The sequence below is a fragment of the Macrobrachium rosenbergii genome, chromosome 3 (assembly GCF_040412425.1).
Source record: "Macrobrachium rosenbergii isolate ZJJX-2024 chromosome 3, ASM4041242v1, whole genome shotgun sequence".
Classification (NCBI taxonomy): domain Eukaryota; kingdom Metazoa; phylum Arthropoda; class Malacostraca; order Decapoda; family Palaemonidae; genus Macrobrachium; species Macrobrachium rosenbergii.
In genome coordinates this window covers 42,423,977-42,451,628 of record NC_089743.1, presented here as the reverse complement: position 1 = coordinate 42,451,628, position 27,652 = coordinate 42,423,977, and the positions used below count along the sequence as shown (strand labels likewise).

The following is a 27,652-nucleotide window of genomic DNA, read 5'->3' as shown; positions in this document are numbered from 1 at the left end:
GTGATGATGATGACGAGAATTTTTTTTTTTTTTTTAGAGACACTAGACAGTGTTCGTGATGTTTTTAGATACACCAGACAGTGATGGTGATGTTTTTAGAGACACTAGACAGTGATGGTGATGTTTGTAGAGACACTAGACAGTGATGATGTTTTTAGAGACACTGGCCACTGATGGTGATATTTCTAGAGACACTAGACGGTGATGGTGATGCTTCTAGAGACACTATACAGTGATGGTGATGTTTTTAAGAGACACTAGACAATGATGATGATGATGTTTTTAGAGACACTAGACAGTGATGGTGATGATGATTTTAGACATACTAGACAGTGATGGTGATGATGTTTTTAAAGACACTACACTAGACAGTGATGATATTTCAAGAGACACTAGACAGTGATGGTGATGTTTTTAGAGACACTATACAGTGTGGTGATGTTTTTAAAGACACTAGACAATGATGATGATTTTTTTTAGACACACTAGACAGTGATGGTGATGATGTTTTTAGAGACACTACTGTAGACAGTGATGGTGATGTTTGTAGAGGCACTCTACAGTGATGGTGATGTTTGTAGAGACACTAGGCAGTGATGGTAATGTTTTTAGAGACACTAGACATTGATGGTGATGTTTGTAGAGACACTATACAGTGATGGTGATGATGATGACGAACAGACTCGCTCATTTTACTGGACAGTGATGGTGATGATAGTGAGATTTTTTTTTCTTAGACACTGGACAGTGATAGTGATAATAGCCATACTATATTAGAGGAGTTGGAAAGTCACGGGTTGTGCAAGATGTTTGTCCTCGATTAACAGACCCGTCGGTCTGTGAGACCTTAAGACTGAAGCTGTTTGTTCTGATTGTATAAAACGGGTGACGAGGGAGAAATCTCTTTTTGAGGGATAAAATTGACGAATGTAATTTATTTAACAATTAGCATTTTTCCTAGTTTTTTCTGTGTAGTTTTAAAATGTTTTAGAGACTCGCCCCTCTGCAGATAAATATCGTTATTTTTAATTGTAGAGCTGAAATGTTGAAATAGATTGTGAAAATGCATGAACAGCAAACCATCTTATGGAGTTGTATTGTTAAAACAGTGGCATTTTAATTGGCATCTTAGTTTTCATACGTTCCATACTTCCCATAAATAGCACTCGTAATTCCTGCACAGAGAACCCGAAAGTAATGGTAGGGAGAGTAAAAAGTAGCCTAAGTAGCAAAATCACTAGATTTGCACTTCCTTAAATGCATTTTTCTTTTTACCATAACTCAAACATTGTTGTTTTCTTATATAAGCGTAAATCTTTACTTTTTCTTTAAAGAACCTTGAAGTGGTTGTCACCGCATAGTTAAATCAGGATGCTGATTTTGATGTGTTCAGGTTTCAAGTAACTTGTGTTGTATGGATTACATAATACTTGTACTCAGATAACCACAAAATCTTTCATGGATACCACTAAACAGACGCGATAAGAGGAACAGAATTATTCCCTTAAATTTCTTAACTCCCGTTTCAAATTAACGCGAAAAGGGTGAAGAGTTCATTCGAGCCATCCGTACTATCTTTTCAGACCAACTCCCACTTTGCGGAAGCGGTATTTTACCTCGACAGCGACCGCTCTGTTCTGTTAGTCATAGGATTTTCGTCTTAATATTTTCGTTTTGATTGTGAATTTTATGTTTTTGTGCGGAATAATGGTTTTTATCTTTTTAATTTCTTGAAATTTCATCTTTTTTTTCTTGTTTTGTCTGCCTGGGACCCCTAAGAAATCATTGTGTTTATTTAGACTAACATGTATACAACATTTCACTGCTGTTTAACATTTTTATACCATCCATATTCAGCCGTTTTCAGGCAAACACGATGCTGAATAGTTAACAAGATCTCATTAAAATGTAAAATATTTAAAATGCCACAAATAATAAAATTTGAGATACACAAACGCCACAGTATAGGCGTGTTCATGTTATCTCCCAGAATAATTGGTAGAGTTGAATTTCTGAGATTGTGTTTTAATCCTTATTCAGACTGGTTGATAGAACAAAAATTATATGAAACTTGAAATGTGTTTTTTTAGATATTTAATCATAGTTTACTCTTGTTGTTTTTATTGTCGATAGTCTGTAGCCATAGACCTTTAATCCCTCCATGAAGATGGAATATTTTTAATGTATGTGTGGGATTTCAACCATTTTTTACTTATTTGTAAATGGAATTGTTCTCTGAATGTTTTTTTTTTACTACCACTTCTCTGTTTTTGCCATTCTAAGGTGTACATTTTTTCATCTCGCTGTATTTTTTGGTCTTGCAAAACCTTTTTCTTTCCTTACTTTTCCTACTTATAGTTAAGTGTCGGCAATAAATTACATATTTCATAGTATTTTATATTCGTTTAGTTGTCTGTCGCGAAGGGAGAAAGGGAGAGATTTGGAGAAATTATGTTGGTTTCATTTATATGAATTGGAAAAACTTTTTTTAGTATGTAAGTTTTATGTAGGTTTATATATATATATTATATATATATATATATATATATATATATATATATATATATATATATATATATATATATATATATATATATTTGAGTTTGAATAAAGTAAAACCAAAAGCATCATTAGTGACTGAAAAGGATTAGGAAATTAACCATAAGGTTGTATGATCTCTCCTTCTCTCTTTCCATTTATTGTATTCTAAACAAAATTTGCTTTTGTACCATTATTATCCCACCTTCCAGTCTCTCCTTCATTCCTCCTCTTCCTATCCACCCCTTTATTCCACCCCCCCCTTCCCTTACCCTTTGCCTTTGCCTTTCCCCTTCCCCTTCAGTCTACATCTAATGTGAATTTCTTCCAGCTGTCTCTTGCTCAGCCAGACTTGGTTCTATGGTGCTCGCCCCACTCCCGTTTTCTTCTGAATCCTCACAACCCGTTACACGCTGTTCAAACCATCCCTTCTTGCTGGGTAACTCTTTAATAAAAAAGAAACTTTCTTCCTCTTCACTTCTCCATACCAACTTCCTTTCGTTCGCTTTGTGTTTTGCCGTATGCGAAGTAGTCGTTTTTGTTCTGTTTCTTTGGCAAGACTGTCGGCTCTACAGTAAAGCTGGTGGTCTGTACCCTGTGATTGGCACTGCAGTACTTCCCAGAAATCTTGATAAAGTTGTCAGAGGTTCTGAGTAACTTTTCTCTAATGGGGTCCAACTTCTTATTTTTATTATTATTTTTTTTTCATTACCAGGATCATTAAAATGCAGTGGTTCATCTTCTCTTGCGTATGCTGTATTGGTAGTTCGTTTTTTGACGCATCGTACTTAGCTGCTTGTCCTTTCCATTCGTCCATAACTGTTCCTGCTGCGTAATTGTACTTCATGCTTTTATTAGTAATAGTCACGCCTTCTTTTTTGCAGTAGATTGTGTGTAGTTTTAACGTAGGTAGTTCCGCTTGGAAGTACGAAGGTTATGCGCGAGAGAGCTCCTATTAATAGACTGTGGTCTTGCTCTCTCAGAACACAAATACAAAACGAAATCTGTAGTTTTCTTTGCTATGACTTTTTTTTTTTCATTTCTCACCTTGTCCTATTCCAACCTCCAACCACTCTCCACTTGGCGATATTTTCTTTAAAGGTGTTATTCAGGCTTAAATAGTGTACACATTAACCTGACCCATTTTTTTTTTATCTTTTTAGGGGGGGGTGCTGAAAGACAGTTTTAACCCCTCTTATGGTTTTTTAAAATTTCTGTTCTCTTGCTTGCTCATTTCTTTCCTTTGTACCTCCTGCTTCGTTAGTTTAGTGTTTTGTTAGGATGAGTCCACACCACTGTAAAACGTGTCATAAACATATTGGAAACCTACTGCACACATCACAAACAAGTTGAATACAAGTTGACAACTCACTAGTAGTCCTAACCAATGCTTCATACGATTATCCAGCTTTGGCCAAAGATTTGTTCTCCACTTATGGTCGTCGACTTGTTTTCAACCTGTCACTAATACACATTGAGAACTTATCACACACATCACGAACAGGTTAGACACAAGTTGATGACCCCTTAGTAATCCTAACTGGTGCTACTCACTGTTATCCAGCATTTGCCAAAGATTTGTTCTTCACTTACTGTCTTTGGTTTTAAATCTGTTAGTAATATGTATGCAATAAGTCGTCAACATGTTAACAACATGTTTTATTGTAGTGTGGACACACCCTTTGATTCTGTGATCTTCAGTCATAGTTCCACAGCTGTCTGGTTTCTCTCTCTCTCTCTCTCTCTCTCTCTCTCTCTCTCTCTCTCTCTCTCTCTCTCTCTCTGGTTCGATTTTATTTTCCTCGTTGTAGTTGCCTGTTAGTTATTTCCCTTTCCTTCATTTTATTCCCTCCCAGTCCGTTCTCCCAATACATTATTCTCTCCCCTTGCTGTCTCCTCTTCCCTTACATTATTCCTCTTCCCTTCCGCCTACTCGCCCCTCACATTATTTACAGTTTTACAGCCGTTCCCATTTACTCGACCTCCTCTTTTCTCCTCATTTTTTTCTCCTCTGCTCAACCTGCCCTTGTTTTCTACTGCATGCCACATTCTAGATGGACACGTTTAATGGGCATCCTACTTTATGTCCGTCTGCTTCACATAACTAAGGTAGGATGGTAGAATTTACTCAGGCATGTCACGTTATAGCCCAAGCTAAGATCAGGAGGATGTCTGCGCAACCATTCATTCTGAATTTCATCCCAAAATATATATATTCCCCATAGTCCATTAGCATGGACTACAGCAGTCACAAAGCATGGGACTGGTAACCAGTCCCGGAGCAGGTCCTAGACTGGCAAATATAAAAGTGGAAGTTCTTTTAGCAAACGTTTTGTGTGTGTGTGTGTGTGTGTGGCGAAAAGATATAAAGTACATTCCACTTTGACTGATGTTCCACTGGTATTAGAGCTGATGATGAAATCGTGGAGTTGATTCACTCTGTGCCTTCTTGTTTGTATCTCTTGATTTTATCTTTGGGCGAAAGAAAAATTGGATTATTGCACAGCTGTCGGCACATGAATGCACAGCCAGTGAACAGGCGTGCTATCATAACATTTGCATGGGTGAACACTGTGAAGAACAGTCACGTTCTTTATAGATGAGGATAAAGTAAGACCATTTTCTTGTGTGTCAATTTGGTATGTTGATAAAATACATTTAAAACACTTTGAAAATACGGGAGCAATAATATAAAGTATTCTGGGGTTCTGAAGATGGTCCTGGTTAGCTCAGTTCTAACGGGAGCTGAAAACAAGTGTTTTAATGCGTTAGATACTGTAAGATAAACGCCAGCCTTGTTCTTTAATAATAATAATTAATCTCTCCACTTTTGTCAGGGTAGTTTAAAATAGTCCAGGTTTATTCCTCGGACTGACGGGACGCCAAATGCCTGACCGTTGTGACTCCCTCCTGGAATATAAATATAATATAATATGTCCCTACAAAAATTCAATCTAGTGCCATTCCCTCTAACGATGAAGACAGCATTCCCCTGCAATGCTAAAGGATTCCAGGTGTATTTTCTAACAACACACCAAGACTTACACACAAGAAAATCGATCTGTCTTTGTATCCTCATTTGCATGGGTAAAACAAATCACATTCCCTTTAGGTGTTGGTGTTACATTCAGTGATCAGTAAGACCTGACAATGGATGGACCCCATGTCATGTACCTCATGTGTGATTGTGTCTCTGAAGGTCCAGAAGCTATTCATTGTGAAAGATCACGTGTGACTGATCGTCACTGATAAGAACAGGTGGAATTTAATTACTGGTTTGCAAAAGAAAAGTTACCAACAGTAAACTTTAAATTGTATTTTTTTATTTACAACATGCATCACTGTGAAAGGATGTCACCTTTAACGAAAACTAATTAATTGCTAAACTTAAACTGCATGCATTAATTCCTTATGGTGTTAAAAAGTCATCTTGAGGAATTAGTGTCTCAATTTGACTGCATCAATGACAGTAATTCTGATTAAAATATTTTAATAATTTGATTTACACTTTTAATCCCCAAAAAACAGTAACAGAAGACACAGTAAGCTTAATGTCATCCCCTTAGTGCATGAATTAAATAATACATGTAACAAACAGAATATGTTTTAATGTGCTGTTCCCTTACTAAAGACAAGTTGACTAAATGTTATAGATATTGTACATCCCAGCTGTATCTTCTCATTTAATGAGTACGAGGGGGATTATAAATGAGGTGCAATTTCATGGGTTTCTGAGTTTCTCTATGAAACAGTACAAGTATGTCGGTTTCATGATTTTAAATACGGCCTTATATGGGGGTGACCAGCCTGAAATGCCCCAATACTGACTGTAAAAGATGGTACATCACGGATGCTTTAAAAAGAAATTAATCGTACTGTAGATATTTTAGAGAAATTCAATTCCGGTGGGTAGAATAGGTCCTAAGTGCTAACTGACAGTGACTCTGATGATTTTTAAGAAGTGTGCCAAGTATTGTGGTTGATCTGTTGAAGCCATAGAAAAATGTTAAATAAGTGACTAAGTGTCAGGAACTTGCGTATAATTAACGCATATTCGGGGCGCAGAGTGCGAGTAACATCCCCCTTTACCAATCAGACTTTACATTACACACCCTTGAGATGCCAACACGCTTTGAGCTTGAACGTACGATGTAGACTTGCAGCTTGTCATGTCTGGAGAATGAATTGCAAGCACAGAGAGAACAAGCCCGATAAATTGGCACATTAGGTGTTGAATTCCTCCTCCCTCCTTCCCCCCGCCCCCAATGTTTATCCCCTCAGTAAGTCTGAATGTAAATAAAAGTTTCATGTGTTTTAAATACGCTCACTTGACATAGAGTTGCTAGGAAGGTTGAATTTTGAGGTAATGGATGAAATCACTGTGTCTCCGTTTATTGCCACAACTGAGCTCCCTACTTGATAATATTTTGTTGATAAACTTCCATCTCACATCAGCAACTACTCAATTGTTTGTTTGACTACTGTGTTCGACTATACTTCACAATCATTAACACCCCAAGCCTCAACTTATTTTGAAAGTGAGTGGGTACAAAATTGTTGGGTATTGAAGTTGGCCAGCGAACGAGACAGTCACAATTGTGATGTGAATGTAGGCTACTTATTTATTAGCTGGGCTTATCCACCAAGACTGTGCCAGTACTCAAAAGATGTTTTTATTGGCTTTTCCACTAAAAAGTTCTATTCCATGTGACGTGTGTTGATGCGGCCTGAATTTGTATATCCTTACTTCTGTTTCTTCAAAGCCTTTCTGCTACATAAAGGGTCAGTTTATCAGAAGCGCTTTTGTCTGAAAGTTTCTGAAAATTATATTCTTGGACTCCTAAGGAATTCTTCTGTTCTTTAACCACTAGTTCTTAGGGACCACATAACTGTAATAGCTCGAATGTTCAATATTAAGTTGCTTAGAAAATTGTCTTGTCTTGGTTTTAGGAATGTCTTGGCAATCACTCAGCATCGTACAATGTGTGTTATTTCTAAAATTGTCTGTTGCTTTCCATAGGCAATGTCTAGTAGGTCAGTCTTGTTATTTGTGAGTATGATTTTTACTTTACCCGATAAGTAATTCTTATGGGAACCTACGTACTCTGTGTTCCGTATTTTGAGTTGGATCGAACCTGAAGAGCTAAGAATTATGGGAACCTACGTACTCTGTGTTCCGTATTTTGAGTTGGATCGAACCTGAAGAGCTAAGAATTATGGGAACCTACGTACTCTGTGTTCCGTATTTTGAGTTGGATCGAACCTGAAGAGCTAAGAATTATGGGAACCTACGTACTCTGTGTTCCGTATTTTGAGTTGGATCGAACCTGAAGACCTCAGAAAACTGTGTGGATTCTTATTGAACTGATAATGTCGGCAGGTTACTTGTAGTCAGTGTTGGTATTTATCAGCTGCAAGTAAAATTAATTGCATTTTTGCACTGATAAAGGTTTTCACAGGTATCACATGCCTGTATTTCGCTTGTACTGGTCGTCATCAGGAATATTGCAAAACTGCCTATTTGACTGTAGCATCTAAATCACGACTCATGTCAATGATTGTCGCATCTGAGTCATGCTTCATATGTCACTGATTGTCGCATATGTCAAATTTTCATATTTTATGTGCATGTAGGTAATGTATAGAACTATGATTTGATTGTAAGTGAGGTTGAAAGAAACATAAGTTTCTCAGTGTTTCCTTAAAACAAAAACTTCAAAGTTTGTTTCAGGTGTGTTACACATCAACTAACAACGAACTTTGAATGTCAGGCTAAGTTTTATGTTTGTAATATTATGTTTGATGAGGGCCATATGGAATTTGTGTTCATTCTGTATTTATGCACAAGATTCACAGTCAGTCGATGACTAGTCTGTGACTTGTTCGTGGTATTCAGACACAGTGTTTGATTTTAAGAATGGCGGGAATGCCCAAACGTGATTACTAAAGTTAATCACTATAAATATATGTCTGGAAAAATATCTTTACCTTCTGGCCAAGTTTGCAACAGTTAAGACTGCTGACCTGAGAAAGATTCAGTTAACTACTTGACAAAGAAACCTACTAACAAATTTAACTCATTAATTTTATTATGAGACACTTGTTACATTTGCTTGTTGCTTGTGTTACAAAACATTACAGATTTTAGTGTAATGTTTCTCAGTCACAAAATTCTCTAGTTCAGATAAAACTGGCTATTTTCCACCCAGCTTAACAGATGACCATTGGTGGACAATATTTTGCTTATGGTCTTGAAATAGTGGAGAACTATTCCACAAATATGGTACAGTAAGTAACCTATGTAATTTAAAATTCACCATAATTACCGTAGATTTATAAATTAAATTTTAATATGTCGGTGGATTATGTATTATCACCTTAAATCAAAGTATATATCAAATGAATTATTTGTGTGTGGGTATGGACTTTTGTCACTTATGCACGTGTGCGTATGTGTGCGCGCGCGTGCTAGCGAGTATAAACACGATTGTGTCAAAGTCGCTTGGTAGACAGTGAGTAAATTTTATTACTTTCACAACCAACTATCCGTTCATGACAGTTAGTTTCATCTTACTGAGAAAGAACCAAATAAAACACACTTTGGAATGCGTTATGCGCAGTTGCATCTCGCTGTTTGTCCCTCAAGTCAGGTCTTGTTCTCTTGTGCTGAACGCTCCTGCATGTCTTAGCACTTGTACATTTCACCACCTGCATTGTAACCCCGCAGTTCCTTTTGCAAACCCTTATAATGAACGTTCCCACTGAAACCAAAGGTAGGCACCGAGAGTATAAAGAAGCCTTTTAATTACCGTTCAAGTCACTACTTTCATTTTGCATTCTTACTAACAAGCCTAGATTTTTGTAATTCAAGGTCATAATATTTTATCAAATCAGTCCTTTTCCATCTATTTGTAAGTGTTACTATCATCATTTTAACTTAGGTTTTTATTATTATTTGACGGTTTAGGCACATTACCACAAACGCCAGCTGATGACAATGTCTGTTGATTCTTTCAGTACATGAAGTCCAGCATGGCGGATGGAAATACCACGGTGACAAATTACGGAACTACCATCGAGGGTGATGATGTCTAAGCTGCTCCTTCAACGTCTTGCTCATCCGATTCCGAAGGACTGTGGATGCTGTATGAACAATTGAGCCACAAACAGTGCCATAGCAATGATGATTTTGTCGAACTGTCGATATTTTGAGTGTTGACTGACATACTGCTTAACGCCATTTAGAACTCTTTACGTGGGCCTGGTAAACCAAGCTAAAAAAAATAGTTCAATCAAATCATATTTGTGGTGTTTTAATGCTTTTTCAGAGTGACTATTTCTGAACTGACGTAGGGAAGCACATTAAGCATGACATCTACATAGTCTGAGTAAAGAAGTGCTTCAGAAATGCATAAAAAATCAAATGTGTGTAGATCATACTGCATTGAGTTTAACATAATTCAGCTTTTTATCAGCGAGCATTATGAGGCTTTGCACATACTCTTAGATGATAAGTTTGCCACATAACATAGCATTTCTCTCGCAAGCTTGCTTTGGAAAGGAAGTAGGTGTGACTGTCCTCAGAGTCTGAAAGAAATGAAACCTAGATGTTAAAAAAGACGCTTCCACTTCATAAACATAGATGTTGTGTGTGTGTGTGTGTGTTGACGAAAAATTCATGTGTGGGCAAAATACTGAAAATAAGATAAAATCCAATCAAAATTATTTCTGAAAATCATGTTGCCGTGGGAAAAAAAGAGTTTTTACTGTCGTAAGTAGTTTTCCTTCTATAATAACTCAAGACTTTTACAGACATTGAGGGTTCTGTCAAGCTAATCAGGGTCCTGCCTCCAGGTGTCAGATGCTGTTTATAAATACTGGACTACATGCTTTGAAGTTTTATAACAAGATAAAAGAAGAGAGCTTTCTTGCAGCAACACTAGGTGGTGTTGCGGTGTTTGGTGTGTGTTGTTCTGCAATACCTCTTTAGCATATGGTAGATAACGATGATACTGGTAATCTTAGATGTAGATGTACTAAATTAGATGAACAAGATTATTATTACCAAGTCTAAGTATATTCCTATGGGAATACAAACTATCACAAATCATACGGAAGTATTCCTCAGCTCAAGTCGGAATCTATCACTGAAACTTGAGGTAATTATCTGGTCAGAGATGAGTAAATGGGGACAAAACCCCCTTTGACCTGCCGTCAACTACCATTGTCTCCTTTGGCAGCAGCAGAGGAAGGCCAAAAGATATTCACCAGTGTCTTCAATACGGCTTAATCTGCCTATTTTACTGCTAAATTATTTCAGCTCCTAAGAGGGGTTATACTCACAATGGCAGGTGACCAGCTCTCATTCCCCAACAGTTATTACCCAGCTGGGCATGCCAAGCTCTCCCTAGGTGAGATGAGCAATCCATCTTTTGTTACTATTCCTGCTGCTGTTTCTGCTTAGGAACCCCAACACCTGTGGCAACTGTCTTACCAGTGGGGATACCCTCACAGTATCAAGTACAAGCTATGCTCTTTTGATATTGCTTCCTGAAGGGAGTGAGATCAGTGGATGGAGTGTGATGAAGAAATGCCAGAGCATATCTTCTTTTTCCTCTTCCTCCTCATTGTTGAGTTGTTCTTCCTTGTCGCCTTCTGCCTGTTTTTCCTTCTATGGGAAGAAGAAAAATGTGGTCTCAAAAGGCCCCTCACAAGTAGTTCCATCAGACATCTAGTGGTCTCAAAAGCCCCCCTCACAAGTAGTTCCATCAGACATCGAGTAAGTGCCTTCCTTCTTCAGTGGTTGGCGACAACATTCACTCACATGAAGGTGACATCACTCCATGGGTACAGTTGAGGAAGGGTGCAGTTGAGTGTGCTCATGAGCCAAGTCTCCTGTTTTCATCTGAAATATGTGGGCTGTCTCAGGCTTTCCCTGGTCTTACCTCTACCAAGGTATGCATAGAACATTTCACTCTTACTTGTTAGGTGCATGTATGATCACTGGCTCATGCTGCTCTACAAAAACAATGTGTCAGCCTATATGAAACTTGATTTTTGTGAGCCGTCAGATGGTGTCCGGTTTCTCCAGAACTCCAAATGTATATGTACACCATCCCTGGATCATGCACATGTAAAAGAGGGTTCACATGCAGAATGTGGCTAGCCATGCACATGTGATCATGCACACACTTGGGGTGATCCTGGTTCGTCCATGGCTTAAGATGTGCACATGCACGACAGCATAATAGTTTGGTTTCAACCAGTCATATGAAAGTCCACAAGAATGTAAATCATTTCAACTGGTTACAAGTCAACCTCAAATTGTTCTTCAGTGATCTGTATCACTAGGTCTGACAGTTTATGCCTACAGTAAGAGCACACTTAACCAGGGCAAACTGGTGTCAGCCTTTTTGGAGAGAATCAAACTCATTTTGGAAATCTATTATGGTCTGTGGATTCTTCTTCTTCAGAACCCCTTCAGGTAGTGTAAGGACAGAGAGATCATTTGGTTTGTCGTGAGCAATCACTACTACTTTGTAAAGCCCACCTCATCAATAGAGCATACACTAGGGTGCACTCAGTACAGAAAAGCAGTCATTCCAACTGCTGTGGTTGCTGCTCGCTTGTGGTGTCTTGAATCGGTTAGCAGTCTGATCTGCAGATTAAAAGATAACTTGCTGCCCAGTAGATTGAGTAAGATCCTTTCCCACTGCTGTCATTCCACGAGTAGCTTTGACTATTTCTTTGCTCTTCTGACGAGTTCAGCTGAGAGTAGTCGTGGAACGGATCAGCCTTGGGTTCCTCTTTAATACTTCCTGAAAAACAGACAGCAGTGAAGAAAAGGTGCTTTGATAGTCAAACAATTTTAAGTGCTGTGGAGCAATAAAAGGAACCGCAGCCATGCCTGCTGTGTCAAGAGGGGCCTCACTTCCACAAAACTACACCACGGACCAAAGACATCTTCCTATAGAATGGGCCAGGAATCTTCCCAGCCCTTTCAGCCTCCCCTCCAGGAAGAGGTTAAAGGAAAGAATGAGAGAAGGGGGTGCTGAGGAGTTCAAGCCCAAGTCACAAGCAAAGTACCTGGGCATGCTGATAGATACTGCAGTAGTGATTCTTTCTGTCAAACTCTTGCATAATCCAGCTCACGGGGGTTTCAGCACAGGTCCTGTTGCAACAGCAACAGCCAACTTAGCTTTGGCAGATAGTCCTCAGTCACCTGTCATATTAGGAGAAGCTCGTTCTGCACAGATGCCTCCACTTGTGCTTACTTTAGTGACAACGGCAGCTACACTGGTCAATCTAAAGCAACCTTCCCTCCAGCTCATGCCCTTGAGCAGGAGTGTGAGAGGACTTTGCTTGGTGGCTGGATGACTGGAACCTTCTCATGAACATTTCCTTGAACTTCCTCCTTTGAAAATTCTGTTCTACATCAAATAGATGGGGTGCACCCTCAATGGGCCATCTGGTTTAGGAATGTGGACAAAGGACTAGCCTCATCTGCACAACATCATGGAAATGCAAGCAGTGTGCATCCCTACAATTGCATACATCAACAAACATGGTTACAGTTTATCTTTGCCTCAGTCAGTTGGTGAAGCAGATGTGCAAGTGGGCAGTTTGCCATACCACTGACATGTTAGCCAGGTACATCGTGCACTAATAGGCACACATTTGGGACAGACTTGACCCAATTTTCTTGCTAGGGAAAGGCTTTTCAAGCGTTGGTGAACTCTAGTAATATACCTGTTTGCCACACAGTTGCAGGAAGCTCCTGGTGTCCTGCTCTTCCATTTTAGACCCAAGGCTACCTTGGATAATGCCTTCCAGCAGCACCCAAGACATTTGGATATCTTTATCTTTCCTTCTGTCAGTCTGAACCCATCAGTTGATGATTTAACCAGATACTAGCTTTCTTTCCTTAAATCATCGACTGAAAACCCTTATGCACAGGAGTAACAGACTATTAATCCAAGAGGGTGCCCAAAGGAAATCAGCCAGCAGAGAAACATAAGTTATAGGAAAAGGTGAGATATATATAAATAAATATGAGGGGATAGGAAATAAAACCGATACACCTGAAATTCAGGAGACATCAGCATAAGAGCAGGAAGGAATTTTACTCCATGCTTAAATATTTGGAGATCAGAAGATCCCATAACTGCACTACACAAACTGTTTGCAGCAGCAGCCTGCCAAGTGTTGCAAGCAAAGCCAACTAGGTCTAGTAAAAAAGAGTGCAGATGATGTTTGTCATTGTATTCTATTTTATGTAACAAACATGATGGACTCACTTTGTGTCTATGCCATAAGTCAACATTAAGAGTTGGCAAAATAAACTTTACTGATGACACAACTCAAGTTGGAGATGACAGTCAGTACTAGAAGACCATACTAGAGAACAGTACTTCAAACAGGGAAGAACAAAAAAGGAATAGCTTCATCCGGAAACATTATAAAACATTTCCATAACATACCAACTTTTTGAGAAACACAGGAAGCCGTATTACATATATGCTTCTCAAAAGTAAATTTCTTATCAAAAGTTACACCTTAAGTAGTCAGTGACATTTAAAAATGTACCATTTAAATGTAAATTAGGATGAAAAGGTCAAAGATCGACAAGCTATCATACTTTGAGTATTAAAAGTGTTAAGCCTCATGTCCCAAAGTCTACTTCACTCATAAACACATCCCATTTTCTAGTCAAGGGTTCTGCAACCACAGACCTAAGGTGCAGAGAAGGACCAACAGCTAGAACAGTAGCATCACTGGTGTATGCAATTTGTTCTCCCAACCTTGCCACATATCGCTAGTATAGGTAAAAAATAGCAAAGCCCCAAAATCACTACTGTGAAGAACACCTGAAATGATACTACTATAGCAACTATACTGGTGATCAACACAGACCCTTTGGGTTCTGCCTATTTAAAACTCATTATAAATACTGTATTAACAGAAGTTCCACCAATTCCCAATAATCTTAGCTTGTAAGTGCTTATGATTCACACAGTGAAAGGCTACATAAAAATCTACATCCACTGTGCATGCCTCTGTACTCTCATCAAAAGCACACTGCAAGACAGCAGATATTGACAAGAGCGCATCGCAAGTACCAAGGCCTTTACAATACCCAAACTGCTTAGGGAATAGCCTCTCAAAAATCTTAGATAAAACAAGGGTAACCGAAATTGGCCTATATTCGGAAGGGCATGCCGACAGACTTAGTCCCTCAGGTAATGCATCAAGTGCCATCTAAATATGAAACCAACCCATAATCTCATGTTTTACTAGCCTAGCCCAAAATAAACGTTACCAATTGTTAGCCTCTGTGAGCCTAGTGAGTGTCTTGAATGTATGGTAATCTCCAACATCAAAACATAAAATATTGACAATATGTGTTGTCAATATAATTGCTCCTCTCCTCATGATTGTAACCAAGAGCATGGCATTTCTGAAAGGAGATTCAACTTGCCAATCAGTTAAGACCATCCTCCCACCTCAGTAGTGAGCCTCCTGCATAAAATGTGAAGGTTTGTATTCCTGAAGAAACAAATCACAAATACTACATGTTTTTTTTCAATTAGGCATTACAAACCAGAGTCTTTTATCATGATCTCACCTTGGACGTCCCCCTTAATCACTGATGCTGAAGGAAAAAGTGGGTGATGACAGCAGATTAGTGGGGGATTTCCCCCTACTCACCCACCTACCAACAGTGAACTACCTTGTTTATAAAGTTTCAACAACTGCTTCCAGCTCACGCTGAGGAATACTCTTATATGATAAACGCCAGTTGTATGCCTGGGGAAAATACAAATTACTTTAAAAATTTGTGATATTTTTTAAATCTAGTTCTGCTGAAGATTAATAGAACCTTTTATCTAACGGAAACCTAAATTTCTCTAAGACAGCCCATCTCTTACATGTGCAATATTTTTTGTGTATTACATTGCTAAACCTCAAGTTGCTACAATATTTTCCAAGTACGAACCTTTGTTTTTGGAATGTCAAATAAATGACTGATTTGGAGAAATTTCCTACAGCAAATACTCATATATTTTTATGAGCTTCTGCATAAACTGAAGTCAGTGTGGAGTCAAGTATAAATTAGTTTTTGACGAGTTGCCTACTAAGTCTGTGATACGCAGGCCAAGTTAATTTTTAAAAGTATAAGGCAAAATAAATGAGTAATCTTAAAACTTGATGGGCAGATCTTAAAGGAGCAACTGACGCAGTATACTGTATTCTCCTGAAGACATTATTAACTGATAAGTCATGATGAATCTGATTATGCATCCTTCACTAAATAGCTTTTATTACTTCCAAATTAACCAGAAACCTGTCAAGATACGTAAAGACAAGGGCAAAATAAACTTCGTGCCATTAAGTAATTGCCCTGATGATGGTGAGTAAAAATACTAGTAGGCTCATGTTATTTTTTTAAATACATCTAAACTATGCCAGTTCTGATTCCCTTGAAATGTCTGTGATGGTAATGGCTTCAAAAATGCAACACCTGGATTAGGAAACAGTGCGTTGCCACAGAACTCTAGAAGTTATTAATGGGAAATACAGATACCATCATCAGTCGGTCGACTTATCTCAAATAAAACACATTTGGAAACATATACCGTTCGATTATACGCCGCATACGACGTACTCAATATTTAGTCATTAATATGAACTAATTTAGCTGTGGATCCATTGAAAGCAACTCGTTTCAATTTTTTCAAATTAAATGCCTGACTTCACATGGAGACGAAATGGTGACGAAATCTCACCTTTCACTCCTGTGAGTTAAGAGATTATATTATTTTTCCATCGCGTCAGTTTTTACACTCGACGACTAGTTTGTCACTACTCTTTCCACAGTTTCCTGTCAGTTTAGAATGTCAAGTTGCAGAGTAGGAGAAGAATAGTTTCATCATCACAGGGGGAACTGTGTTAAGTAGGAGTTCGTAAGTTATAGTACACGTCGTAGTAAGTGTTCAGTAGCTCATGATATAAGTTACTCTGATTATTAATAATTTTTCCGCAGCACATTAAAAAGCCAGTTTGGCAGTGGCTTCTCTAGGGATGGTCACATAGGCTGACAAACCCAATCCCTTCTTTACACTGTCTATACAACGTGTGGAGACGATGGACAGTGTGACTGGGGATTGATTGAGTGACTGACTGTTACTTTAGTGTCATAGACTATAGTTTAAGAATACCCTGTATTTTTCTGGAGTAAACAGTCACTTTCATTTTTTTTGTTTCACGTGTATAAGTATTCTAAAAATCGTATACAATTTTTTTATGACTGGAAAAACAAAATCATCTTTTGAAATGATATATTTATACAAGATGTATATTTATATCACATGAGAAATTTTTTTGCATAATCTTCTTTTTGTGACTGATGTAAAGTTGGTTCCAATTTAGAATAGAAAAAGAAATTATGTACCCTACGAGAAGAAAATATTTTTGTACACCAAAGCTCTATATTAACCTTTTGAATATTGGTAAAAAAATAAATATATACATTATACTATAAACATATGTCTATAGAAATATCTAAGGACACTTCTATATTAAAGAGTGCTTGAAGGAGAGTGTGAAATAGCAGTATTTATAAATATTTTTGTATATGTAAATATAGAATATAAGAAAAATTCTAAGTATTAAGATTGTAAGATAGATTATACTCAATTTTGATTAAGTTGGCCAGTCTTCAATACTGGGCATCTTGGGGTAATTTTTTTTTAAACTTGGGGTGACCATGATCATATGTTGTTAAGAAACTCTTTAAAATTTAGCAGCAATATTTTTTGCAATGCAGTTGCTGCCGCCTTCTGATCATCTTTCCTTTTTATATTTCATTTTACCAATATCTGATGATTTAGCAATGCAGGTGTACTGAAATTTCTTCAAGAAATCATGAGGTATATATTTATATATATCTGGTCATTCTGAATGGATAAAACCAGACCCTACTTAAACTAGTTTTTTTTTTTTTTTTTAAAGTCCTCAGTCAGGGGATATAGTTTATACCAATTTTTTGTACTCTGCAATGAAATATGTAATAAAGAAAGCGCAAGGAATATCGCCCAAATATTTGTAATAATAAATATTACATTATTTCAGTCCCCTTCCCTTTATGAAGATCTTTACACTGCAGTATTACGTAGAGGTTAATTGTTTATATATATAATTCACTTCATCTGTAGTCTGTGTATATATATGTATGTATACCTTCGTGTATTCATATACTGTATACACATATATGTCTATAGCTGTTAAGTGTAATCTGTGTGATAATACAATTACAGAAGAATACAGTGCTTTATATATTAAAATTTTATGATATATATATAAATATATATATATAAATATATTAAAATTTTACAAATAATATATAATATGCATATAATATTATATATATATATATATATATATATATATATATATATATATATATATATATATATATATATATATATATATATATATATATATATATATATATATATATATATATATATATATATATATATATATATATATAAACACTGTAATATAAACACTGTATTCGCATATTCTACTGACAGGGAGTAATACTGAACTAAATAGGCCAAGTGAGAACCTACCAGATGTTTTATGTAGTATAGATGAGTGTAGTCAAGGCATGGATTTCAAAATTTCAATGTTCTTTTGTACGTTGATGTGTAAGCTTAATAATGATCCTCAGATTATGTATTGCAATCATGAGTTGCATTCTTGCCATAATAATGTTAAGTCCTTTTTGGGGGGAGTGAGGTTGACAGCTGTTGTAGTTTGTTGTGATAAAGAAAAAAATTTTTGGTCTACAAACTCTTCCGCAGAAAAGGCTCTGGACAAGGTACCGGTCCCCAGGGTTAGGAAAAAAAAAAATAATTTTGAAACTATTATTTTGCTTGTTAATTTTGGTCTGTCTTTACCTGTTTCGTTCTGTCATTGTTTTATTGGTTTTTCTGTATATTTCCACATTTTCTTGCATTTTTAAGAACTGGACTGCCAACCTTATTAGGACCAGGAGCACACTTGAATTTTAAAATTAACGTTATGCTGCTTACGTCCAGTTATTCATGGAATATATAATTGTGACTGTACTGTGAGTTACTATTTTGTGAAAGTGTTAATCGTAAAGGGTTCTTACTAATTGAATTCTGTTCTTGAAGTTCGTTCCTTATACATATTTCTATAAAATATCAAGTCTAGTGATTTTCTTAATTGACAACTTTTTTTATATATAGTCTGCTACTGGGAAGTGACTGCGAAGTACACAATAGCTGCCTAATGTATGCTGCTCCTATTTCAATGGGACTGATTTACATTAGCCCCATACACTAATATCAAGTAACTAACAACAGCCTTCGGTGGGAATTTTTAGCATGCAATGTCAGCAATTTCCAATGTACTTCTCAATGGCTTTACGCTTGCTTCATATTATGAAAGTGATTCTATTCTTAGATACTCAAAAGCACGTTTTTGAAGGTTATCCGTAATTTTTGGAGGAGGAAAACAGATCTAAGGTTTTCAGTTTACACGGGGCTAACATTTGTATTGATTCAAAAGGGCGTTAAGAAGGTGGAATGTCCTTCATTTTACCCTGTGTTATGAGTTCATTAAAAAATATTGTTTTTTTACATCCTGGTCTTACTTATCCGTTCTAACCTTGTCAGGTTAACGTGACAGTTAATATGAGGACACAACTTCCTTATAATTTCTGTTGTATCTTTTTTTTCTTCCACGTTTGAATTTCCATTACAAACTAAACAATGCAAAACTAGAACAACTGCTTCAAGGGGATTCTAATGGCGCCATGTATTTCTCATGGAACCAGGTTCTGTCTTCCTACAAATGAACTGCTTTCACTTTTATATTCAGTAACTATAATATTAATTCAATAACTGCAATGCCCATGAAACTAAAAACGGGTACTGTGGTTTTTATTCCATCTGGGGTGACAAGGTAATTTCATTTGGAGCACGTTACAATCATAAGGTTACCTGGCCTGTCGTACGTAACTGTAAACATTGTCTGGCATTGTGTTATTATTATTATTATATTATTATTCCGAGGTATTTCAACCTGACCCCTCAGTCATCTAAAGCTGATATGTAAAAGGCAGCATGCAACGCAGTTAGGGCTGCCATCAAAACCTGGTGCCCCTTAGCAAGGCTGACTTAGCAATATCATTCCTACACGTCCTAAAGGATACTATATGTTGGCTTATTGAAACATCTAAATGCTCAGCTCCTTTCTTGCCAAAAGTTGGTTTCATTTTCATTCAACTTTCTTTCTAATCGCTAGGGGACCAACCTCGAACAGAAGCCAAAATGGAAAGAACAGAGAAGTTCTCAGTTTTATAAGAGAGAGGGCCGGATTGATGTGCCAAAGTCAAGAAGAATAGTCAATCTATCATTGGTATTAGAACTCAGGTTTAAGTCGGGACTAACCATGGGCAAAATATTGTAATTATAGATTCGTTTATTGTTGGGATAAATCCGCCATTTCGCCTTTTAAATGGCGCAACATTCAGGTCAGTATATATTTTATATAAATAGAAAGATGACATCCACCATCAGCTAACAAGTTTGTAAAAAGGAAATATGTTTTCCCCCTTCTGACCATGCAGCAGCTAAGATTTAAATAAGATTTTTATATTGATGTGCTTGTAGTTAAGATGCTGAAGCTCTCTCTCTCTCTCTCTCTCTCTCTCTCTCTCTCTCTCTCTCTCTCTCTCTCTCTCTCTTTGACAACAACCACTTTTTTCAGTCATTTTTTTGTTTGTGGAATTATGTCATGTATTTAATTGTGTGTGTATATCAATTAAATGGATCATAAGAGCTACTGTTTCTTTAACCACAATTAAACTAATTTGTCAATTTTCTAGTTCAACTGCTTCCTACGACCTGTATCACATATGACAGTAAACATTACTAAACATCTTTAATGACTGCCGATAAAAAAATATTAACCTTCGGAAAGTACCATAACTCTTAAGACTACGTTCAAAAGAACTTGTTATTAAGGAGGGAGTCAGATACTCACGTTACTGACTTTAGCTTTTCGGTAATCCTTGAAGTAGCCCAGTCCTTGTTCCATGGCACTAGGCGAACATCATCAGTCCAGAGTCAATGTAGTTTGGTTGACCCTGGGTTAAATCTTGAATGAAATCGTAAGTTTGCCATCGGATCCTGAAATGACATTTTCGCATTAGAAATCAAACACAAAACGATGTGTGTAATTAAAACTATAAACTGAAGGTCTACCTTGTGCATCTAATCAAACCTATCAACCGTAGGTCTGCCATGTGAGCATAAAATTATACGTATGCCCTATTAGCTAAACACAGTGATATCACTGAAACATTATTTAAAGTTTTCAAGTTCAATAATGCATTCAAGAGTAAACTGAAAATTTGTGTATGTCAAAGGAAAATCCCATCTGGGCATCAATTTGCCTGAGACTAATACCAAGATCTAAAATACGAAATTTAGTATTAATCCAACAATTTAGGATACGATTCAGTTGCTGAAGGCCAAAGCGGATAACAAAACTGAAACTGGGAACATTAAAAGAATAAAAACACTTCAAAACAAACAGGTCTCTCAAATCTTGAAAAGACTTCCTCAGCTTGTCACTTTTTACAAAACTGAAGAAGAGATGGAGTGAATATGTTTCTCAAGAATGAATCTGCAGTCAAAACTAACACTTGCAGTTTAAAATAAGTTGCAGGTAGATTACGAAATGCTGTCAATGAAAAGATCTGGGTGGAAGGTGAGCCGATGTCCTACACCTACTAAGAAACATGCCTTGAGTTCAGTTTCACTCTCATTCATTGTCACCCTGCCCTAACTGTTGAGAACTCTATGTAAAAAGAATCTGAAACCATAAGTCTACAATCTGATGGTATCATCTGCTCAAGAAACCATCTTGTTTTCTTAATCAAACCCAGCACCGTACCCTGAGGCACACCAAACATTACATTCTCGTGGTCACTACAGTTCCCTTTGATAGCTATTCTCTGCAATATGTAAATTAAAGGAAGTAAGGGGCTGGAGCCAGTTTGAGGTCGTTCAATACTGCGAACGAAAGTGCAGAAGTGTAGTCTCTAAAATTTTCATTCCACATATAAGTGACTGAAATGAAACTTTTTGGTGACAAGGCAAGAAAGATTTTTGGAAATATAAATTTACCGGTAATAGTGATACTCAAGAATTGCTTGCTACTTCTAAAAACATGGATTTATGAATATATGTCTATTAGAACTGTCTGACGGCTACTTTACTTACACACAAACCTCAACATTTATTCACTAATGTCTTCCATGGATCAAACCCAAGATTTTTGGGTAAGACACTGATCTTTCAAAAAAAAGTTCTTTGGTTCTACTCATATATTAGTAATGTCAAGTTCTTATAGCATAATTCATTTTCCTGTTGGACTGTTTAGTACGTTTAATATCATTTTGTTTCCTAGGCTAATTTAAACATTTCCTGAGTAACAACAATGACTGTTTCTCCCTTGATAAAAATGCATATAACATTATGTCAATGACTGGGTATTCTTTCCTAGACCACTAAAAATAACCAAAATTCTCATGTTTAACGTTCCTCGAATTAAAATCATGACTTCATACGTAAACAAACCAATATTAAAGTCAAACAAAGAACCTGTCAAAGAGACTTTCAACACCTAACTACCATCGATAGGGGCAGGAGTGCAGTGAAATTGAATTGGGTAAACAATTTAAGCGAGACGGTCATTGGTATTCATGGAATAACAAAGTAGGTACTTCGTGCACTTTTTTTTTTTTTTTTTTGCTCGTTTTCTAAAGTGTTCTTGTCCATAGAAGGAAGAATTTGACTGATAACATTGATAAAGATTTTATCAAATATGTCCTACCCTGGACCTACAGTATTGAAAAATTTATCAAATGTATACCATTTATTTCATTCTTTTTATCTCCCGAGATATCTCTTCCACAGTATCTCCCCACCTGCATTGCTTATTCTACTAGCCACTCAGTCATTTACGTTTCTCTCTACATTTAACTTCCTTGTAGAACTTCTTGTTCTCTCTGAAGCTTTTAATAACGTTTTCCTCCTTATTATTGCTTGCCTTCTTCTCCCCCCTTCACCTCATTTCCTCTCCCAATCACCCACTACTTATACTCCCTCTCCCCACTTTCCTGAACAAACCAATATGCCTGCTGACTTTACAACGCCATCCTGGAATTTTACAGGCTCTTCAAATTCTGTCTTTAACCGTGACCCATTTTCATCCATTTTCTCATTATATGTTGTAAAAAAAAAAATAGAAACAGAGAAGAAAATATCAGCATTGAAATTGGAAAACTTCCTGTTGAATTGACATTCAACTACTGAAACGTCATTCAGACGAATAAAAGATCAGATGCACCTTACTTCCTCCTTCTGGAACTCACTTGTCTTGATGGCTACATGTTCACACCTTCCTCTCCTACTTGAACATTCTTCTATCTTATCTTTTGCTTCAACCAAATAATGATCAGATATACTTCCTGCCACTCTACTTCTCACCATTACAGCAATCAACTTGCTCTTCTGTCTACTCTGAACAAATACATAATCAAAAACACTTTTTTCTCTAACCATTTTCTCTTTCCCAAATCTACCTGTAAAAATGCTTTTGTTTGGAACCTAAAATTTCCAACAGTCAAGCCCCTTTCGAAACACATTTCCACATAACCCTCTCTGTTCTCATCTACTCCAGGTACTCCATACCTGCCAATAATATCATCTCTTCCTCTGTCACCTACCTTAGCATTTAAATCACATAGCACAACCACCCTTTCATGCTATCCAAGAACAGTCTCTTTGAATTTCATTCTCATTCAACCCTGGTCTATGCACACTCAATACCAAACCTTTTTCTCTTGGCACAAACAACCTTACCCATACAATTCTCGGAATAACATATCTGTACTCTTTCAACTATTCCCAGAGTGTCCCTGACACAAGTGCTACACCATCCGTAGCTTACGGGTTCAGATCCCCCAAACGAAATCATCATTTGTCCATCCCATTCCTGTGCACAATGCTCTTTAATCTTTGGCCCACTCAAGACCCAAACATTTAACTTCCTCGCCTTAAACAAACTGGTGAAGTGATGCAGGTTTGAATATTGCCACAGGAATCAGAATTTCTTTTGTTTCTTCATTTGGATTTTTGGCCTCATGGTGACAAATGTATCCTGAAAGTGTGAAGAATTCGAGACGTTAATAAGCTATATGGTTATTAAAAATACAGCTACCATGTATTTCTTCCTATCTGTATCACATCCAAGAACATTAAAAAATCCAAGATGCATCATCTCTACATTTCTGGTCACTTGCAAACAAATGCAGGGCATAGGGCTGCAACCTTAATGTTGCTGACCATTGGGCGACTGTTACACCATTTAATGCAGCAAGAAAGCTATAATTTGCCAGCATCCTACAAGAGTGAATGCAATTACCACTGGCTAATGTGAAGAGGCTCTGGCTAATGTGAAGAGGCTTTTCTGCCATTAGAAGACGTTTCCTCCTACCAAGGGGTCCACAACTCATTGCTAAGTATTTCTCAGCCTTAGGGTATAACTGAAACCCAAACCTTCAGCACTTTCTAGGCCAAACCAGTTATTTCCACTGAATAGCAATGCAGTAAAGAAACTGTCCTAACATCGTGGCTGCTCCTGGCCCAAAGAGGGAGAGGCTAATTTGCCATCTATGGCATTTCCTCCCCAAGGGGGATTCACAACCCCTAAAATGTACCTTCTGCTTTAAGATACACACACACACACACACACACACACACATATATATATATATATTTTATATACAATACCAATATAAATAATATAATATAAATATATATATACATTATAATATATATATATATATATATATATATATATATATATATATATATATATATATATATATATATAAAAGTTACAAGCTTTCTTGGACAGACAGTCCACATTATCAAGTATCCGGATACTTGATAATGTGGACTGTGTCCAAGAAAGCTTGTAACTTTTTTAATAAAAACTCCATTAGATACCATCCAGTTTGAATGAGGTCCTTTTAGTAACTCTATTAATGCACAGAACAATTGTGCCCATAAAACACTATTTAAACGTTGAAACCATATATTTCGGGCATATTGAATATTATTGAAACAGGCCCATAAAACACTATTTAAACGTTGAAACCATATATTTGCACTTGCTGAACATAAAGGTGTAAGTCTCCGATGGTATGAAGGTGACCGTTTCCTAAGAAGGAGGAGAATGACCAATTCCCTAGTGGTTTTTGGCCTCATTAGCTCCCGTTTGGCGACCTCCACTTCATACCATCGGACTTAAGGCCCACCTTTATGTTTTGTATAGCCTATATACCCTATATTACCCTTGTAACATTTCATCTGTCCATATTCTACCAGTGAACAGGGGCACAGAAGCAAGTGCCTGAAATATATGGTTTCAACGTTTAAATAGTTTTTTTATGGGCCTTCTTATATTCATATTACACTGTAGTATTACAGGAAAAGATATATTATATATATATATATATATATATATATATATATATATATATATATATATATATATATATATATATATATATATATATATATATATATTTATATATATATATATATATATATATAAATTATATATATACATATGTACATATATATGCATATATACACCTACATATATACATGTATATGCATATATGTACATATATGTATATACATGTATATACATATATATGTATATATTCAGCAGTTGGCGTTTTGAAATTAACAGTTAAAGCATACAGATTTGTTACTAAACTTGTTTACAACTGGCCTGTTAACAATTACCAACAATTGCTTTTTAGGTATTTACATATTTGGAAACAACCAGACGAAAAATAAATAGCTGAAAATAGATGGTCAACAAAGAACCATCAAAGAGACATTCAAGTAGTATATGTAAAATTAATATAGTTTTTACACACATAAAAAGTATAATTAAAGGTAAATACAAAGTTATCAATATCAGGATAGAATAACATAAAACATAAGAAAAATAAAGATAACTAAAATATTTTCATAAATCCAACATCGGCGACACATTTTTAGTGTGCTGTATTTCTTCTCCTTTCACGATCGGCAGGTAGAATTATTGCGTTGATTCCTTTCCTTGTAGGTTTAGGGGAGGTTTATGAATATTTATGTATATTGCCTCAATGTATTTTAGCCTTTTAGCGTCAGAAACATTGTCAATAATTTCGGTGTTGGCCTCAAGCATTTCACTGGTTACAGCCGCATCGTGTCTCTCTCTCTCGTGTGATTTTTAACACTACCATTTTGCAAATGCACAGTAAGTCTTCTTGATAGTGAAGTTGTAGTATTTCCAATATATGTAATATTTCGCGACTTGCAGTTCGCAATCTGACATGTATACTTGTACACTACGTTACACATATCAAGATTAAGTTTCTTGTTTTGAGAGTTATTCTTTATAATCAAGTTGGGAGTTCTAAAGTTCCTACAGTATATCTGCGGGGCAATTTTAGTATTTTCCTCTATCGGTATTACTCCTCCTACATATATACTTACACACACACATTCATATATATATATATATATATATATATATATATATATATATATATCGGAACCTGAGAGCAACTGCTTACCTTAAAAGATCACAGTAGATAGACATGGCCCAGTGGATAACGCCCTTGCTTTCCACCTGACTTCAGTACATAAGTTGAATTTCCCACCGGAAAATGACAGTTGGGGCAGGTAAAGGTGCAGTTCAGTGAGAGACCTGGGTTCGATCCCGACAGTCAGAAATTTATTTCTGTTCCACACGTGATTGTGTGTTGATGATTTCTATCTTATTCACTCCAGAAGGGATAATTCGAATGAAATGTTGTCGTTTATCAACGCTGGTATCGTTCTGGGCTTGGGTGCAAATGAGACAGATGAAAGAAGGTTATAATATAAAGTAAACAAAAGAACAAGAATATCTATATATCCAGATGGTCAATTTTAAAAGGGTAATAAACAGAGAGATAATCAAGGATAATCCCCTTGATTATTAATCAACTTAGCCTAGTCACAAACTCAGAAAAACATAGACCTAACTACAAGAGATGCATTTGCAAAAAGTTTAGCCATACAAAATGCCAATAACATGAATAAAATTGAATACCAGATAGTATATATTCGTTGGTAGGCAGAAGTTTAGCGCTTTCACGTTTATCAACGCATCGTTGGGCGCAAATGAGACAGGTTAGGGGGTAACAAGACAGAAGAGGGTAAATCCAGAGAAAATCAAGGATAATCACACTAGTCACAAACTAAAAACATGTAACTACAAGAGATAAAACTGAATAATAAAATTTTGGTTTACATTTATCAACAACTTGCAAAAACATGTTAAATTATGAAGGCATCAAGGCTTAAATTATGAAGGCATCAAGGCTTAAATTTAGAACAAATTTCATTACTTGACTTGGTGAAACAAGATTTAATAATATTCCTTTTAACTGTGTCGTTGCACGGGACTAAAGATCTTTCTTCACTCCAGTTAATAGGGTGATCTAAATCTCTCATATGTACGAATAATGCATTCGATATTTGGCCAGTTCTCACAGAATATTGGTGTTGTTTGATTCGTTGAGAAAGTAATTTTTCCAGTTTGTCCATAATATGTTTTATCACATTTTTACAAGGAATTTCATAAATGCAGCCAGAAACATCTCTAAGAGAGTTTTTTACTACTAAACTCTTAGCATTAAAATTACTGAAAACAACATTTATGCTGAAAAACTTTAAAATTCTAGGAATTTGTAAAAACCTTTCATCATACGATAATTTGAGAATATTATGCTTGCCGAATTCGAGTGTTTTTATTAGTTAAATAAAAATGTTTTCCTGGATCTTTTCCATGCTACATCTACAAAGGTCCTTGGGTATTTAAGTTCCAAAGCAATATCATAAATAGTTTTGATCTCAGCATCAATGAACTGCTGGCTACAAATGCGTAAAACCCTTAA

At 36.4% G+C, this 27,652-nt stretch overlaps 1 protein-coding gene and 1 long non-coding RNA gene across 8 annotated transcripts in view; one reads left to right on the top strand and one right to left on the bottom strand.

Moving 5' to 3' along the window:
- The window catches only part of LOC136854726 (calcitonin gene-related peptide type 1 receptor-like), a 1,171,018-nt gene extending 1,161,178 nt beyond the window's left edge, over positions 1-9,840 (top strand). For all 4 annotated transcript variants that reach the window (XR_010857777.1, XM_067131316.1, XM_067131323.1 and 1 more), the window contains one exon: positions 9,556-9,840. Coding sequence is in view for 3 of the 4 variants with exons in the window: in XM_067131316.1 (XP_066987417.1) it covers positions 9,556-9,633 (78 nt within the window). In the remaining variant the exon portion in view is untranslated. The remainder of the gene's footprint in view (positions 1-9,555) is intronic.
- Positions 1-27,652, bottom strand: part of LOC136854753 (uncharacterized) — an 89,756-nt gene that overhangs the window by 19,962 nt on the left and 42,142 nt on the right. The window contains exons 2-4 of one of the 4 annotated variants that reach the window (XR_010857779.1): positions 20,620-20,765; positions 15,164-15,345; positions 8,610-10,125 (exon numbers count right to left, since the gene is read on the bottom strand). This is a non-coding gene — a long non-coding RNA (uncharacterized lncRNA). Of the gene's footprint in view, positions 1-5,955; positions 10,126-15,163; positions 15,346-20,619; positions 20,766-27,652 lie in introns of those variants that run through there. The other 3 variants (XR_010857785.1, XR_010857789.1, XR_010857791.1) reach the window with 3 other exon arrangements.